Source organism: Globicephala melas, chromosome 2 (genome assembly GCF_963455315.2).
Source record: "Globicephala melas chromosome 2, mGloMel1.2, whole genome shotgun sequence".
Lineage (NCBI taxonomy): Eukaryota > Metazoa > Chordata > Mammalia > Artiodactyla > Delphinidae > Globicephala > Globicephala melas.
In genome coordinates, this window is record NC_083315.2 from 71038901 (window position 1) to 71055988 (window position 17088).

The window sequence follows — 17088 nt, forward strand, 5'->3', positions numbered from 1 at the left end:
TGGCAAGAATTGCACCGAACTTAGAATCAGCTTTGGGTACACTTGCAGTTTTTCTGCCAGTCACTGCCTTTTGGAACTTTAGACAATGATTCTAAGAGCATATCAGTGTTTTAAGCAAATAACCAAAACTCAGATAGAAAATGACATATTTACAATGCGTTGCTGCTTAGGGGCTCAAAGAACCTGAGATATCACTTAATACAAAGTCTCCAGTGACGGGCAGGCTGGGGTGGGCTTAGAAAGGAGACAATGGGGAAGAGGCATCGTGCAGTACCCAGGGTGTCAGGTCAGGGTATGTAGGAGTTTAGGGGTATCAATGAAACCCCAATTATCTACTTTGCAGAACTGACGGGAAAAAACCCCTTTGCTCCTGGCCTCTGGGGTTCATGTTGTTAGTGGCTCCTAATTATTGCTATCAGGTAACACCAGACCTATTTCCCAGCCCTTCCAAAAGAATCAGGCATGTCCTGGGCTGAGAGAGCAGATGTCACACCCCTGAAATCAGACAGTACACGAGCCACTTTCCTTATTAAAGATTCATCGCAATATGCAAGGCTAAAAGGCTATCAAAAAAAGACTTCCATCTTCCAGGGATTTATGGAACGCTTCCCTGTCATTAGAGTGACTGTGAAAAATACCGCCTAAGAAGAAAAAGATTATCATCTGAAGCTCTCATTTGTACTGAGAAACCTTGAGCTCCATTATTTAATATCCTTGATAGATACATGGCTTAATTTCAAAGCTCTGGTGTTCCGATGTCCTGAAAACCAAACAAACCCACTGAGACTTATCCAAGGGCCTTGAGGAAGAGGGCCATTTACTCGTGTTCTGCCAAACTGTCCAGATTTGAAGCGTGAGAAGCCCACAGCAGAAGTTACTGGAGTGCTTTGACAAGGCAAGCCTGGGGTCTCTAAGGGGTCCCCAGCACCCCAGCCTAGCTTGGGACATTATCAGTCTGATAATGTTTGCATAATGTTTAATGGGAATTATCCTAATTACAGTTTCAGGCTATCATCTCTTCCTGGAGATACGAACCAACCAATCTTCTCTAAATTAGCAATTAAAGACCACTTATTACCCTGAAAAACCACATTAGTGTATTCACAATCTGACAATGGACATTTCCAAACACAGAGGAAGTCTATAGTCCTTAGCTATGCTATCAGAGGATGGCAATTAGACACTGACGAGTAGTTGTTAATTCTGATGAGCGTCAAACAGACATGATTAGTGAAGGATTCCTTGGGGATCCTTCAAAAGAGCAGGAGATACTACTGTCCAGTCATCCTTCCCTACTGACCCAACTCAACTGATGGGTCACTGGAGGAGAAATGATACCCCTGTCATCTATGTGTGTTGTCTACAACTGGTCTCTGAGGGTTTTTACACTTAACCATTCCAGTGGTCCCTGCATCTGGCTAGATACAAGAACCATGGGGAGATTTTGAAATTACTAGGCTTCACACCATAGAGATTCCAAGTGATCAGGGCGGGGGTAGGGCCTAGGAATGTGCATTCTAAAATGCTCCCAAGGATTCCAAAGGAGCCATTCTGAAGACCAGCACTTGGGAATCACTTCGTTATTTCATTTTGGAGTTTGCTCCCCACGACAACCCTACGAGGTATACAGGGGAGGTAAATAATTACCTCCATTTTATAAGTGAGGGGACCAAGGATGCCTTCTCCACCTCTTTTTCCCCCGTGTAAATGTGGAAGGAAGGGTGCGACCGGCTTACAAAAGTAATGAATGAATAATAAAGAATGACGAATATGCTGGGCATATGATAAGCAGACACCTCAAGAAAAGAGGAGGCTTGCTAGTGTCAGCCTGGATCAGAGGGCTCCTCTGACAGCTCCTTAGAGAAAAGCCCCTGGGACCAAGTTAGAGGGGAACCTTGGAGGAAATGGGGCCAAGGAGTGCAGGAAAGCATCTGGGGACCCAGGCCCACCTTGCTCATGGCTTCTGCGATGGCGTCGACCATGCCTCCCACCAGCCCCACTTCACTGGCAGCTTCATTCAGCGTCACCATGATGTCGTCCACGGCCTCCTTCATGAGCTGGGAGGCCTCCGTGATGGCATCGTGGGTGTGCTGTGCCTGAGGTGGGGGACAGGGGGGAGAAGATAACTGTAAGATGTTTCCATAAGCAGAAGACAACGGTGCTCAATCTCTTAAGAATCACTTCACTTCTTTTACAGATAACCTTAAAAAGCAGAACATAAACCTACGTCCCCATTACGGAGCACAACAAATGTATGCTCTACTTTTTCCTTTCCTTTATGATGTTTGTACATTTGTTTGCAAAATAAATAAAAATCAGAAAGACAAAAAGAAAAGAGATCTCTTTTTGCAAACAAAAGGAAAAACAACCCTGCAATTTCAACCAGCGTCTTATGACGTGACTAATTTTACGTTACCACGTTCAGGGTGGTAGAAAGAGAATGCCACAGATTCCCTAATATACAAGTTGACGGATTTAATAGAAAAAAAAAGTATATAAAGAAAAACAGGTGTTCACAACAAATGTGCTTCTCTTCAAAGTTGCCCAATACACTATAATTCCCTTTCTATAAATACAACTGGATTATGGAAATAGAGATGCAAACAGGAGGCAGAAATCCGCAGAAGGCTACATGGGCTTTGGAACTATGTCACAAATGACATTTACATGAGTTTGGAGGGACGAATGATGAAAGTTCTCCAGGGATAGACACTCTGCAGGCAAAGCCTGAGTGCTCATGAGTTCCCCTAGACAGTCCTCAGAGATGCTTTAACAACATGTATGGAGCCCAGAGCAGGCCCTGGCAAGTGAGTGAATGAAAGGATGAAAGAATGGTGGTGCCAGGCTCCCTAAAAAACACCTTGAGTGGTAGCAAGATGAAGGAGCCAAGAGTGAAGGTCCTGGGGTCAGAAAAAGCTGGGCTCGAATTCTGTCTCCACTGCTAAGTAGCTAAGTGGTCCTGGGTGTGGGTTCCTAAGCAAAATGGGAATAATTATAACAATGCTATGCAGTGGAATTCTGATGAGATGAGATGGTTGTAGGCATCTTATCATTTATAATAAGAGCAGTCTAGTAGGGGACCGTGCCCTTACCTGGGAAATCTGAAATAATGCGGGGTATTTTGTGTCAGAAGTGCATTGCATCCGGTACCGGATGCCCCCGTGCAGTGGCCATGGCTACCCTGATGCTCCTCAGAGGAAGATGACCCCTCTAAAAGGCCCAAGGAATTGCACCTTTGCTTTGGTAGATGAGAAGGTAAGGAAGCCAGTGAGAGATGGTAAATGATAGCTCTTTTGAGTGATTAAATAAAAGAGAAGAATTCAAGAAGAAGCTACGTGAGCCATGGGAACTGGCTCAGCTGGCAGAATTAAAAAGCCACAGGAGTCAAGAAGAGTCCTCCAAATACAACCTCTGATGAGCTGTGAAATATGTGATGGTTATCCTGAGGCAACCGTGTCAGGATGCAAAGCTCTCTCTCTGAGGGACGTGATGGAGTGAACTGGTAATTTAGGTTAATGGCTGATTTCATGGCACAGAGAAGGTAAAACACTACATGTGCAGATTGCTTTATTTATTTCTTTATTTTTATTTCTTTATTTATTTTTAACATCTTTATTGGGGTATAATTGCTTTACAATGGTGTGTTAGTTTCTGCTTTATAACAAAGTGAATCAGTCACACATAAACACATGTTCCCATATGTCTTCCCTCCTCAGATTGCTTTATTTTGATGGAAGCCTGAAAAGTGACATCTCCTGTACATAACCCTCCAGAGAGAGCATCTCACACAAATATGTTCTCATTTATAAAAACGATAAAATGTAAAAAAAAAAAAAAAAAAAAGGTAAAATGTCAGGTGTGCATTTCTGTAAATCTCTCTTAGAATGAGGCAACTATTGGTGGCACAAAAATGTTAGCAACTCTGTACCTTCCTATTAAACAAAGTACACATTTGCGGGGAGAAGCGAGAGCGGCTTGCCAAGCATCTGCTCTCCCATGCAGGCTTAGGAAGGTAGCAGAAGCCAATTCTGGGGGTGACAGAAGTAAATCACAAAACGGTTCTCCGAAACTCCTTGGAAAACGTAAAGGACACTTTCTCCACACCAGAGCATCAAAACCTACAAAAACACATCCTTGCTCTTGGCTGTCCCAGAAGTGAATCACCTTCCCATTTGCTCGCGGTGAGGAATTCTTTAGAAGGCCTGCTTCTCCTTCACTCCACATGTTTAAGTTTTTACAGATCCTTCAAGGGTCAGCTCAGAGGCCGTGAGGCCTCCTCCAATGACTCCAAGCCTCACCCAGAGCCGTGTCCTCTAACTCCAATGGCAAACCTCATCTGGGTCACACCACTGAGGCCAGATCCCACACATGGGTTGCCTGAGCACACTAGCTTCAGACCCCCAAAGACACAGTAGGCTCTCAATGAAGGCAGCCTTAACCAACCAAGAGCAATCTGGCAAGTAGAGTCAGCAGGCTCAACAATGAGGTCATTATTTTAGAATCTGGAGGGGATCCTTGTTACTGCTCCTCACAGAGCAGCAAAGGAGAGAAATCAGACTCTGTTCTTTTTTGGAAACGTGTCTGAAGTCTACTTCCAAGGGAGCCTTATTTCTTTATTATAGTGCTTCAACTACAAAGCCCAGTAAAGCAGGCATAGACATCACAGGAGTTTGGAAAATGGGAGAAGGCTACAGGGGGCAGATCTCAACTTCAGTAGAGGGGAAAAAACAGCTAATAATTAGAACTGCCCAACAATGGACAGGGTGGCATATTTGCTGGAGTGTTACAGGCAGACGCTGGAGAGGCCCCTTCAAGGAGGATGGAGGAGGGAAGTGAGTGGGGGAGGGGTAAGTGGGAGAGAGGTGAGTGGGTGGGGGAAGCTCTGGAGGTACAGAATGAGTGTAGAAGGGGGCTCAATGGGATGAGGGTGAGGTCACAGAGCAAATGTCTTGTACTCATGTGATCCATTAACACCAGGCTCTGGGACTGTTACTTTCTAATTTTTTTCTTTGGAACACCCATTACGTCAGGCATATTATCTCATATAATCTCTACAACTACTCTGGGCGTATTCATTACCAACCTTATTGTTTAGATGAGGAAACAAATGAAGTTATTTGCCAGCAAAAGGCTGAGCTGGGATTTGAAATCCAGATATGTTGGCCCCCGAAGCTTATCCTATTTCTCACCAAACAAAAGACACTGAAAACCATTTAACCACATTTAGACCACATGCAAACAAGGACTACGACATCTAACACATACGTTTTATACATCACCTAACACGTAGCAAGTAACACTTAGTAAACATCTGCCCAAAGAACAGCACCCAAGGGGATTAAGTCTCTGCACTAGGCCTCTTAGGAAAGGGCCTTCAAGCCAACTTGTAGTGTCCCAGGCACCCTGTGACAAGCCTGTCAGAGTCTGCAGACAGCACAGGTACCTGCTACCAGCGACAGGATCCATGTAAACTCCTGCATCGCCGTCACTCATCACGTGTCTTAGTTCATCACCTGGTGCTTCAGGTCTTTCACTGAGAACTACTCCACACTGTTCTCCAGCCCACACTTCCAAGCAAAGGATGTCATTATAAAGCTTACAGTGCCAACTACAAATGCTCCCACCTGTGAGGTTCCTTGGCATACAACAGAATTCCACGAGGAGCTCTGAACTTGCAGTCCAAACAGATGTCTTAATCTCTTAAACATCCAGAAACCTACTAATTTGAGTTCTTCTGCTGAGAATGAAACCCCCTCAGGTTAGGCGTAGAGATGTGGCAGTAAACAGCCCTGGAGAAAAGATAACCTAGAACTGGGTCTGGAAGGCGAGTCCCAGCTGCTCCAGTTTAGGGAGGGAGCAAAGGGGGCTGGGGCCCCACTCTGGGGCATCCATCACTAACCTGTCACAGCCAAAGGGTGTCCTTCTTCTTGCTCTGTCCACCACTTCAGCAACCAGACTCATTTTTTTTGCCAGAAAACTCGGAACAACTTGAGGGCCAAGGCTGGCTCTCAAAGTTTTTAGCATCCCCAGAATTAATCTCTTACGAGTTGCCAGATACATGAGTGAAAAACTGAACACAGAGAATGCAAGTCCAAGACATTATTCATGCTGCTTCCAGAATGGCATTTCTAGACTACGGATGGGCTGTGCCATTTTCCACTGCTCACTAGAAAGCCCCAGCCCCTGGGGCTCCTCCAGGAGGAGGCCTGTCACGATACAGCCCAGTCTTCCCTCCCGTCCCATTGTCCCCACACTCGGCACGTTCCGTACACACCAGACTAGAGTGCTATTTTCTAAAGAGATCACGATCCTTTTATAAACCTCTCTGTGCTTTGCAGATGCTGCTCCCTCTTCCCTGCCTCCTTCCTTGACCCCGCCCAGGCCTTGCTCCAGGCTGAGTTGGCCTGCGTTTCCACATGACCCCACGTGCACCTCGCCTGTGATCTCGGACAACTCGGCAGGGAAGCCTCAGCTTCTGCACATGTGCAGTGGGAACCTTCCCACGTCACAGAGTTTCTATGAAGATTACATAAGATGAGGGTGTAAGATGTAATAAATGACACAGAGTCACCATGCAATAGCTGTTAGCTCTGAGATCACCATTTTGCCATCTGAGTCAGTCTAGAGTCTTCTCTGCTATACCACGTGACTGATTTGAAGATCTTAGACATACAACAAATCACACTAAAAAAAACCCCACAGGGGCTTCCCTGGTGGCGCAGTGGTTGAGAGTCCATCTGCCGACGCAGGGGACGTGGGTTCGTGCCCCGGTCCGGGAAGATCCCACATGCTGTGGAGCGGCTGGGCCCGTGAGCCATGGCCGCTGACTCTGCGTGTCTGGAGCCTGTGCTCCGCAACGGGAGAGGCTGCCAACAGTGAGAGGCCCACGTACCGCAAAAAACAAACAAACAACCCCCCGCTATATATATATATATATATATATATATATATATATATATATATATATATATATATATATATATATATATAATGGATCCTTGTAGCTCGTAGGTCACTATGCTACACAAATCTTTCCAGTAGTGCTCTCTCAAGTTAATCTGCTTAGGTGAAGACCCATTAAGATCACATGATCGTGTGGAGGCAGCTCCTAGAAGATACAAGTGGTGGTAGAAGCCTCCAGCCCCCTCTCCACCAGAACCCTGAGGAAACTTAAGGTGCATGCTGGTTTCACAAGTAAAACAATCCCTGATAATTTCTCTGACCTCGAGAGAAAAGGACATGTTGTCACCACCTTTGGCCACTTAAAAGTACCTGGGTGACACATCAGGCTGAAGAAATGTTCCACCTGTAAACTGGTAAGGGAGATTTTCATATTAAACTACTGTCCCCAAGGCAATAGCAACACATGCCATGGGTGACCTTGACCATGTTTCTCTTTGAACTTAAGTACCAGGAACAGAAACGACACTTAGTGGAAAACAATAGAGGTTTGCTTTGTGTCAACACTGAACAGGTGCCAGGCAGGTATTATGGTTTTTATTCCTGTAATAACCACACAATACATGTTTCTTTCCCAAGGATGCTCACCTACACACACTGTCACGGAAAAAAAAACCAAATTTCTAAATTAGCCTTAATTGTGTGCATTTCTTGGTTTTCCCCTTAAAGATCCCCGGGAAGGCCAAGAGAAGATTATTTCCCACCTTTAAATGGAAAATCAAATGCCACCATCCAAAAACTGGAGGTGCCCTCCCTGGAGGGACGTGATACAGAGGACCGTGTGCTGGCTTCTCAGTGTCCTAAGTGAGCCCCTAGCATCCTGAGCTGTACCTTGGGGTTTCCTCCGCCTTCCTTGGCTGCGTACAACATCTGTAGGGCAGACTCTGCGAGCGTCTTGGTCTGGTCCAGCACTGTCATCTGCTGTTGATGGTCCAGAATCTTGGAGGTGACACCCACTGCAGCTAAGATCAAGGGCTCAAAGTAGCTCGCCAGTTGTGTCACCTTTCAAGACAAAAAAAAAAAAAAAGAGCCCCAGATGCAACATGTAAATACTGTGTCTCGTTTAGGAGCCCAGCTGCTGGGAAGGGGTCTGGGACAGGGATGGGATGAGTCACAGGGAGAGGCAGATCTGCTGGACTTCACTTTTGTTTTTTTCTATTTTACATCCAGTATTACGAATTACAGTCACCATGTTATATACATATTAGGTCCTCAGACCTTATTCCTCGTTCAACTTTACTTTTGAGAGTACTTGTAATTAATGAACTCTTGTTCCGATTTTTCTTTTTCTGGGGAGCTCTTTGTCTGTCTCTCATCATGGCAGAAGTGCTAAGAAATCTGTTCTGAGATCCACAGTTAGGTGTGAGAATTTTACAAATCTTAATTTTAATTTCACAAATAGAACAGCTTTTGAAAGAACCAAAGGCGAGCATCTTACAAACTCAAAAGGAAGGGGTATAGAAGACGGGCAGGGGAGCATGGTAGTTGAGAAAAGCACCCTGAGAGTAAAGACACCCTCAAAAGCATTCTAAGAAGCCAACCCAACTGCCCTCCACCTCAAGTATTTTGACCGAACCGTGGATTTGGGAAAAAAAAGCAAAAATGATTTCCCATCAGTCAAGATGTGCTGTTTATGATGAGCCCAACCTGGGAGAACAAAAAAGCTTAAAGACAGCTAAGCACTGTTGCAGCAGAGGCCTGTCTCCAGTAGGTAACAGCATCGATGGTGCATACGGTTGTCCCTTGGTATCTGCAGGGGACTGGTTCCATGACCCCCCACAAATACTAAAAATCCGCGAGTGCTCAAGTCTCTCATATAAAATGCTGTAGTACAGTCGGCCCTCTGCATCTGTGGGTTCGACATCTGCAGATATGGAGGGGTGACCGTATACGCTCACCAAAGCTCACCATCTACCTAGCATCCGTCATATCAGATTTTAACCTTTTGCTGTCCTGGCTTCAGACACTGTCATCTATTCCCCCTCAGATAAAACACAAGGACACTGATCACGCTTTTCCGTTCAACTCCTCATCTTGTGTGGCAATTACTAATTGCTAAATTATTCCCATCAGGTGTATTTAAGTTCACCTGATGGGAATAGCCCTCAACTCCCTTAATGCTTCTTTAACCAGCAACTCCCTTAATGCTTCTTCCCATGAAGTGGAGGAAGAATGAGGGTGATGGGGATGCAGGCAGGAAGGCTGCTTCACATGGGCAGCGGCAGTCACTGGGTCAGCAACAAAGCAGGGGGTGGGAGTTGGGGGTGGTGGTGAGGGTCCAAAATATTAAAGTTCATTAAAGCTAATAGAGAGACAAGACTATCAGCTAACAATAAACATACTTTGACTGTTTTATCCCCAATTACAGTTATCTTACAGATAGGTTTCAAAACACTTGAACAAGGCTGCTGCTGGCCCTTATGGTGCTTTGTAGGAACTTTAAAGGGGCTGCCCATCCTCTGGGCAGACCTGATCGATGTCAAGGCACATGATTTAGCAGGATTCCGGCAGCCCCCTGTCCTGCCCAGCTCCTTGCTTTGGCCAAAGACCTCTGTGTAAGGCTCAGTCTGCATAATCCCCAGGGTATATTATAGGCAGGGACAGCCCTGCATATCTGCATTGGATTTCATCTCCTCTTCCCCTGGAAGGGTGGTGTCGCCACCAATTGCAGTGATGGGTCATCAGGGGTCAGGGTTCAGGAGGGGTCCCGTAAGTACTAAAGGAGTCAAAATGTTTAATGCATTAGAATCCAACATGTTTTCTGGATTCGTTTTAGTATTTTAAAAGTACATTTTATCAATGCAACTGTAAAATGTCAAGGGTTGCTGTGTGCTGAGCATAAGTAAACACAGCTCAACAGGTGCCCGACTCCCTCAGGAAGGGAAGATGGCTGGGTGGAGAGGAAGCTCTGCTTTCAAAGCCGCGAGATTTGAATCGTCCCTGTCAATTCCTTTTTAAGAAATCTTAGGCAAATTGCTTCCTATTGCTAAATTTCAGTTTCCTCCTTGGTAAAATGTGATAGCACTAAGTTCCTTAAAATTTTAGGGGGATTAAGTCAGTGTGGGTAAAGGCCTCAGCACAGGCCTCTATGTAGTAAGCACTCCACACGCACTAGCGGTCATTATTCTTCACCTATTGTAGGGCAAAGGTTTTGGAAGGGATGGGATTTTTCCTGTATTTAGGAAGTTTAGCAAGGACTCGAATACCTCCTGTAATTGAGACCCATGACAGAACAGGAAACCTCCTCACCTGAGTTAGTACAGAAGTGAAAATAACACAGAATTTTGAGGATTTGGTATATGATGTTGAGTCCCTAAGCCTAGGATGGCAGAGTGGGTTGAATGGTGACCCCCCAAAAAGGTATGTCCATGTCCAAATTTCTGAAGTCTGTGAAGGGGATCTTACAAAGGGGTCTCTGTAGGTGTGTTTAAGGATCTGAAGATGAGATCATCCCGCATTGCTTGGGTGGGCCCTAATCCTGATAACAAGTGTCCTTAGAAGAAACAGAAGAAGGGAAGGCGGAAAAGGGGGAGACAATGTGACCACGGAGAGAGACTGGCGAGATTCAGTCAAGGAATGCCGAGAGCTACCACGAGCTGGAAGCAGCAAAGAATGGAGCCTCCAAAACACGTGTGGCCCTGCCAACGCCTTGATTTTGGATTTCTGGACTCCAGAGCTGTGAGAGATTACATTTCTGTCCTTTTAAGCCCCCCAGTTTGTGGTACTTTGTTACAGCGGCTGTGGGAAACCAATCCAGGCGGGGTCCGAGAATCTGCCTTTGTCAATCACTCCCAAGTGGGACTGAAGCTGCTGAACTGGCACCTCACCTAAGCGCCATCATGAAGCACTGGGACCAGGTGGGCATCCACCACCAGCCCACGACCCCTCTGGATGGAAGCTCCCTAGGCTGCTTTTGTCCAGAACTCCCTTTCGGAAGGTGAGACTCGATTAGCCAAAGGACCAGAGTAAATTGATAACTCAGGTGGCACCAATAAAGTTTCTTTTCATGCCACCCACTGACACAGGAATTAATTTTCCACACTAAACAACGTAAGGGCAGAGACAAGGATGCTGCCCTAGGAGTCTAGAAATACTTTCTTACGAAACTCCTACTGGAATCGAAAGTAACTGCTGAACAGAAGTTCGGTTTCTCTGCCAAACTCACTGTCCCCACAGCAGTCATATACGCAGTGCTCCAGCCTCCAGGCCCGTTCTACACCGCCCCCCCCTTGCAAACTGCTTCATACAGGTGGACAAGCCCTTTCTTATTATAAAGGCACTCAGGTGAGAAATGAAATTTACCGCACTTGCAATGGCAGAGAGATACTGGCCATTTTAAACCCAAACACCTCTCCTTACACCCAGCAGGAAGCTTAGTAGGCTCTTAAGCTATCCTGTATTGGAAAAAGCAGGAATATTGATTTTCTAAAATCAATACCTGCAGAGATGATTTTGGCTACTGGATTTCTTGATCTGCACATCAATACTGACGGCAGCACTGACAAATGCTAGGAAATCCTGCAGGTTGTTACAAACCCAATGTCTGCCCTCTCTCTGCCGAGGCACAGGCTGCTTGCCAAGCCAACTCTCCTTGAAGGATTTGCAAAGTGAACCCCAAACAGGCAGAACGTGATGCAGCACCTGCAACCACGTGGGTATGAACGCTCAGGTGAAGGGCTGGCAGAGTGGCCACACGGAAGCTTCAGCTGTCGAGGGTAAAAGTTTGCAAGTTTGCTTTGCTTCCTCAGGTGTGAAAATGGACACTATATTAGAGGCTGTGGAAGAAAAACATGCCCTAAACACACCAGAATGAGGCTGGCCAGCCAGGACAAAAGATGGCAGACACCAGGCCAGGAATGCCAAGTTCAGTCTCTGGCTTGTCCCAGCAAAGATCAAGAGTGATAGGTGACTGAAAACTGCCTTGGCGGCTGCAAAGTCTGAGCACTACCAGAAAAATTGCCCTGTAGCTTTTGTCTCAACGCTAACTAAGTAAAAAGAGATTCCTGAAGTGGTCATTTTGGGAGAAGATGTTGACGGAGGCTGAGTGGTATTTTCTCTAGTGTCAGCCAGCATTGACCCGGCCCTAACACCTGCCCTGAGGCTTTGGGGAACAAGAATGACAAAATCAATAACAACTCTCCCCCCATCTCTTTCTCACACACTCTCAGCAGGATCCCCTAGTGCCCATTACCTTATGTCCCAGCTGAGCTGCTTCTCCTCGAGCTGCTGTGGCAATGGGATCGATGAGGTGCCCGATTTCCTGGACCACTGAAGTCAGCTGCTCCTGCAGGGCCTGATAAGGAGAGAGAGCTGTCAAGTTCAGCTTACAACAGCTCCCCACGTAGTTGTACTGATTTAAAAAGGTCCATGTGAAAGATAAGGGAGGCCGAAAGAAATGGATATCAGAATGCCTGGGAGTGCCATCCAGCCACTGCTCTGACCCTCTGCGTCCCAGCGACCCTCAGTTCCCCTGGGCTAAACCCCTCCTCCCCACAGCTCCATCCATGAGGGACACGAGCAGGCCCCAGGAACACCTTTCCTACTGGCTTCTCACTCCTGGCAACCATAGTAACAACGGATGCTACTGGTATCTTTACTTTGGGTTATTCAGCATAATTACTGGAAAGCTGGAACTGCAGTGGCTTTCCAAGAAGGGAAGACAATTGTGTCCAAATGGAGGTAGCTAATGGTGGGGTCCGAGGGAACATCCAGGTTGCAGTGTCTTCAGAACTAAGAACCCCTTAAGCGGGGAGTGGGGAGGAGGGTGATGTAAAAATGACATCAGCTCTCTTAAAGCAGGACTATTTCCCAGAGAGCACACTGTGAAAACGGCCAGGTGAAATGCCCACTAGGCTATGGTCAGGTGCTCTGTTCGCTGTATTTAGTGATGCGGATGCCATTATCGAAAATGGCACCATCAAGGCATTTCTTCTCAGGTTCGAGAGACAGTTTAATCTCTCCATCCCAAAGAACCGAGCTCACGCTATAAAGAGACGGGGCAAGGTATCTGGACGATGCTGAAGTGCGAAGGGGGCGGGGAATTCAAAGAGGGAGAGTGTTAACTAGTCGCGGGAAAGATCAGATCCCGCTGTAGAAATCTTCACAGGAGCTTCTTCACTTCATAGAGTCCGGATTAATAGATCAGAAGGCTGGACATTTTAGCTCTGCACTCGCCAGCACAGAATGGGGTGACTCCTGACAAAGTGACAATGTCCTGCTCATAGAAATGAGACTCGGGCTACTCTCCTACCGAACAACACTGCATATGGGCGGGGGGCGGCTTTGTGCAGAGCTTAGTCAACGAGCAGCCTAACCCGCAAACTTGAAAACAAAAAAAAGGAAAAAGTTAGAGAGATGGAGGCAGGTAGAGAGAAACCTCCACACTTCCAAGGGTCTTATTTAGCAAATTACTTCTTATCTTCCCACTCATCATGTAACTACAGTCAAGAATGCAAGACTATCCCAGCGAGGTCGTCTTACTACAGATGGCTTGTTAGATTAAATATGGTAGAGGTAGGAAGCACATGCAGATAAAGGGGAGGGATTTTCTTCCCAGGGAGGAAGAGTCAAGACAGAGGACATGCTTTGGTGATGGTGTTGAAAGGATGTGGGTGTGAGGGGGGTGCTAGTGACAGTGTGTGCTTGGTTGGTGGTAGTTCAGGAAGCTGCACACGTATGACAGGCACACTGTTCCGTATGCACATTCTACTTTAATAACAGGTTAACGATGATTCTAACATTCTGCACAGGATGAGAATACATATTCCTTCTTTCTTTCCTTGGAAATGGGGGAGGCGGGTGAAGCAACAATGAAATACACAGCTCTATTAATAAAAATGAGCAATTCCAATTCCAGGCCCTGTTTACAGACAGGGGCCAAAGTTCATTGTCGATGAGTTCAGTGTCGGGAGAGAAACACCAGTCAACAGACCATTCATATTTACTAAGTACCTTCCGAGCGTCAGGCACTTTCAACAGAAAGAAAGAAGTATGAATCAGGGGTCTTTGGACAGGTAACAGAAAAAACTCAAAGGAGCCAAGAAGGAGAATTCAATTCTCAACTTTGGAAAAATGGGCAAGAGAGGGCAGTGTGGCTCTGAATTAACAGAAGGCACAAGCTCTCTCAATACTAGATATTGAGTAACAAGGGCAGAATCCTTGATCTCTGCATGGACCAAACACATAGCGCTGAATGCTGAATTCGCTCATTAGTCAAAAAAGTGTTGAAATATGACAGGGAAGCACTCAAAATTTACACGCTTAGGTCTGCTCTCCTGAATATGGTAACTCCACCGACTGACACACTCTTACCTGACAATGATCATTTCCCTCCAAATTTCAGCCAAACCTGAACCTTCCACCCCCACAGTACATGTGTTCCTTCATCAAACCATCATTCTCTGCTCAGCATTTGCCCGACCCCCTCCAAAAACTTCTCAGGCTGCTTCCAGGGGAAGGTGGCCCAATGATGAAGCTCTTTATCAAAAACATGTTGGTGCCATTCCCCCATCCCCAAAGCCTGATGTTGGCATTCTTCAGTACTTCCAGAGGCTTCCGAGCTGGCCACAGAGCCCTGCATACCTCCACGGAGATGTCGTCCCTCGTGGCCAAGCTCTGGCTGACAGCGGCCAGCGAGGCCTGCTCGATGTCCCGGATGCACCGGTTGATGCTGTCAATGGAGTAGTCACATTCCCTCTGTCCAGGGGCCTTGTCCCTGGAAGGGACACAGCAAGTAGAACACGGGCTCCACGGAGCGCAAGTCCCCAAACCTGCTCCAGAACTGGTGGGCCAGGAGCCCCTGTCTACTTTCTCTCCCACTCGATTGCTTTAGGGAGTGAATTCCCGACCCTTGCTTGGCAAGGCTTCTCTGCATAGCCCAGGAATTTCTTCACTTAACACTTGTGCTAAGTCTCTCTCTGGTGGGAAGGGTAGGGTGCTGTCCACCATCTCAGGCTGATGCCAGGCAACGGCAAATGAAACAATTTGGACTTGGATTCTCCATTCACTGGCTTAGGCATAGGACCCTCATTAAAAAAAAAAAAAAAAAAAGGGCAGTGCTATTTCCAGTGCAAATATACTATGCTCTCTACATTGCATACTAGTTGCAAACGTCCTGGGCTGTGGTAGGAGTTAAAATATTTAGTGGATTTTTCTTTGCGAGGCATTAAGAAAGAAATGCCTTAAGTTTCAAAAGCAATTTCAAAAACAAAATATACCTGAGGAAAGGCATGCACTCCATGCTGTGGGGTAATTAACTTTGGTCAACTTCAAGAATGTTTTATCTACTCAGGGGATGATTTTTCATAGTAGATAGGCTCCTACTACCACCATGGAGGTTAGAGATGCCCAGAGTTACTCTGGGACCTAGAATATTCTTTTTGTCTTATTATCAAAGTAAGGTAACCCCAAATCCTGCTAAATAAGCAGTGGTGCTCTCTGCCTAATCTCCTAGGTATCGACAATATGGCACAATGTTTACAAGGACTGGGACTAAAGCAGTCATGCCTGGGGATGCCCTTGGGAATGTTATCTAAATGCCTTTCTGCCTGAATTCTCTAATCAGTAAAAGAGAGACAATAGCAGCGTCTACTTTACAAGGTTGCTGTGATGAACATATAATGTAATACAGGTACAATGCTTAGAATAGTATCTAATATATGATAAATACTTTAGTTAGCTATTATTGTTGTGACAAGTGCTACCGCTGGTCCCAAAGAGGTAAAGAAAAAGATGATGACAATGATCAACCACGTTGCTATTAAATAAAAGTCCTGATGGGCTTATCCCCCTCCTGCCCTGTCGGATGCAGGCCGTTAGCAATTCCTGGAGGAGACACTAACCTGATAGACGTGATGAGACTCTTTATAGAGTCAGAAACAGTGTGGGAATGTCCCGCTAGCACAGACCAGGTGGGCGGGTCTTTGGGGTTGATGGCCAGTGAGCGTGCAGTGCGGATGAGGTATGATGAGCTCTCCAGCATGGTCTTGGCTGACACCAGGATTGGTTCTTGTGCCTGGGAGCCCTGGGACCAAAGAGCAGAAGGGTCAAGGGCAGGGCACACAGACTAAGTGAATGACTTGGACCCTGGAAGGTCATGTTCTTTATCAAGTCACCACCTCTGTCCTTTGAAAGGAGACAGAGGGTAGGGAAGCATGGAGGCTGGCTCACATGGGGCCTGGATGATGAGGACCTGGGGCCATGCCACTCCTTAAATATTATTTTTGAGTGTGAAAGAACATACCGAGAAAGAATCAGCCCCAAACCTATGCACAGAGATTGTTCTCAACATATAAAGCCAAGACATTACCTCTTAAGTGATGTACAGACATTGAGTTCCATGAACTCTGCTTGTATCATCAATGACAAGAGTAACAGTGCCCTACACATTGACAGAAAGAGTTTTTGGAATCCTTAACTGTTCATGCCCCTTCAGTGCCACACAAAACAAGCCAACGACCTCAGTTTTACCTTAGCTGTGAGGATTCCCTACCTCGGAGCTGATCTGGGCAGGAATACTGACAAACTCAGGGTTGGAGGCGAACGCTGTCAAGTTCTCCACGGCTTCGATCAAGGGGGCGGTGGCAATTCGACACTTGTTGCGGTTGTCCTCAGAGAAATCCCCATCCAGAGCCTGATGGGAGAAAACACAGAGATCACTCCTGGGCCGCAGCAATCACCACCCAGCGAAAAGAAGGTGGTTTAATGGGAATACTGAAAATGTCTGGTGAGTCCATAAACAATGAACAAGAACTGATTGGAGGGATCTCTGCCATCAAGCAGAGGGGCTAAGTGAGCAATGGTAGGAAAGAAAGCTGAGTGTGTGGCTCACAGGCCAACTGACCCCACAGCCCATCCACTCCCCACTTAACGTGATTCCAAGAGCGCCTGCTCTTCTCTCCCCTTGAGCTATGCTGCCCATCCCTGTGGCTGAGCCACTTTCTTCCCTGCTTTTGAGACTATAACCCTTTGGCTCTTCCCCTCCATTTCACTCCAATTAAGTCTATCCTTTGCCAAACTATAAAAATATCTTACACTGTGTACCACTTTCAACTTCTCCTAAGCTATTTTTACCTGGATGTCCCTGAATGACTGACGGAGGGAGGGCTGATGTATCTGTCATTTTCAAAT

At 46.3% G+C, this 17088-nt stretch overlaps 1 protein-coding gene across 3 annotated transcripts in view; it reads right to left on the minus strand.

Moving 5' to 3' along the window:
- Positions 1-17088, minus strand: part of TLN2 (talin 2) — a 446754-nt gene that overhangs the window by 63802 nt on the left and 365864 nt on the right. For 2 of the 3 annotated variants that reach the window (XM_060294172.1, XM_030878890.2), the window contains exons 38-43: positions 16451-16591; positions 15801-15982; positions 14542-14674; positions 12152-12253; positions 7792-7962; positions 1950-2096 (exon numbers count right to left, since the gene is read on the minus strand). In XM_060294172.1, coding sequence (XP_060150155.1) covers positions 1950-2096; positions 7792-7962; positions 12152-12253; positions 14542-14674; positions 15801-15982; positions 16451-16591 — 876 coding nt within the window. The remainder of the gene's footprint in view (positions 1-1949; positions 2097-7791; positions 7963-12151; positions 12254-14541; positions 14675-15800; positions 15983-16450; positions 16592-17088) is intronic. The other variant, XM_060294173.1, reaches the window with a different exon arrangement.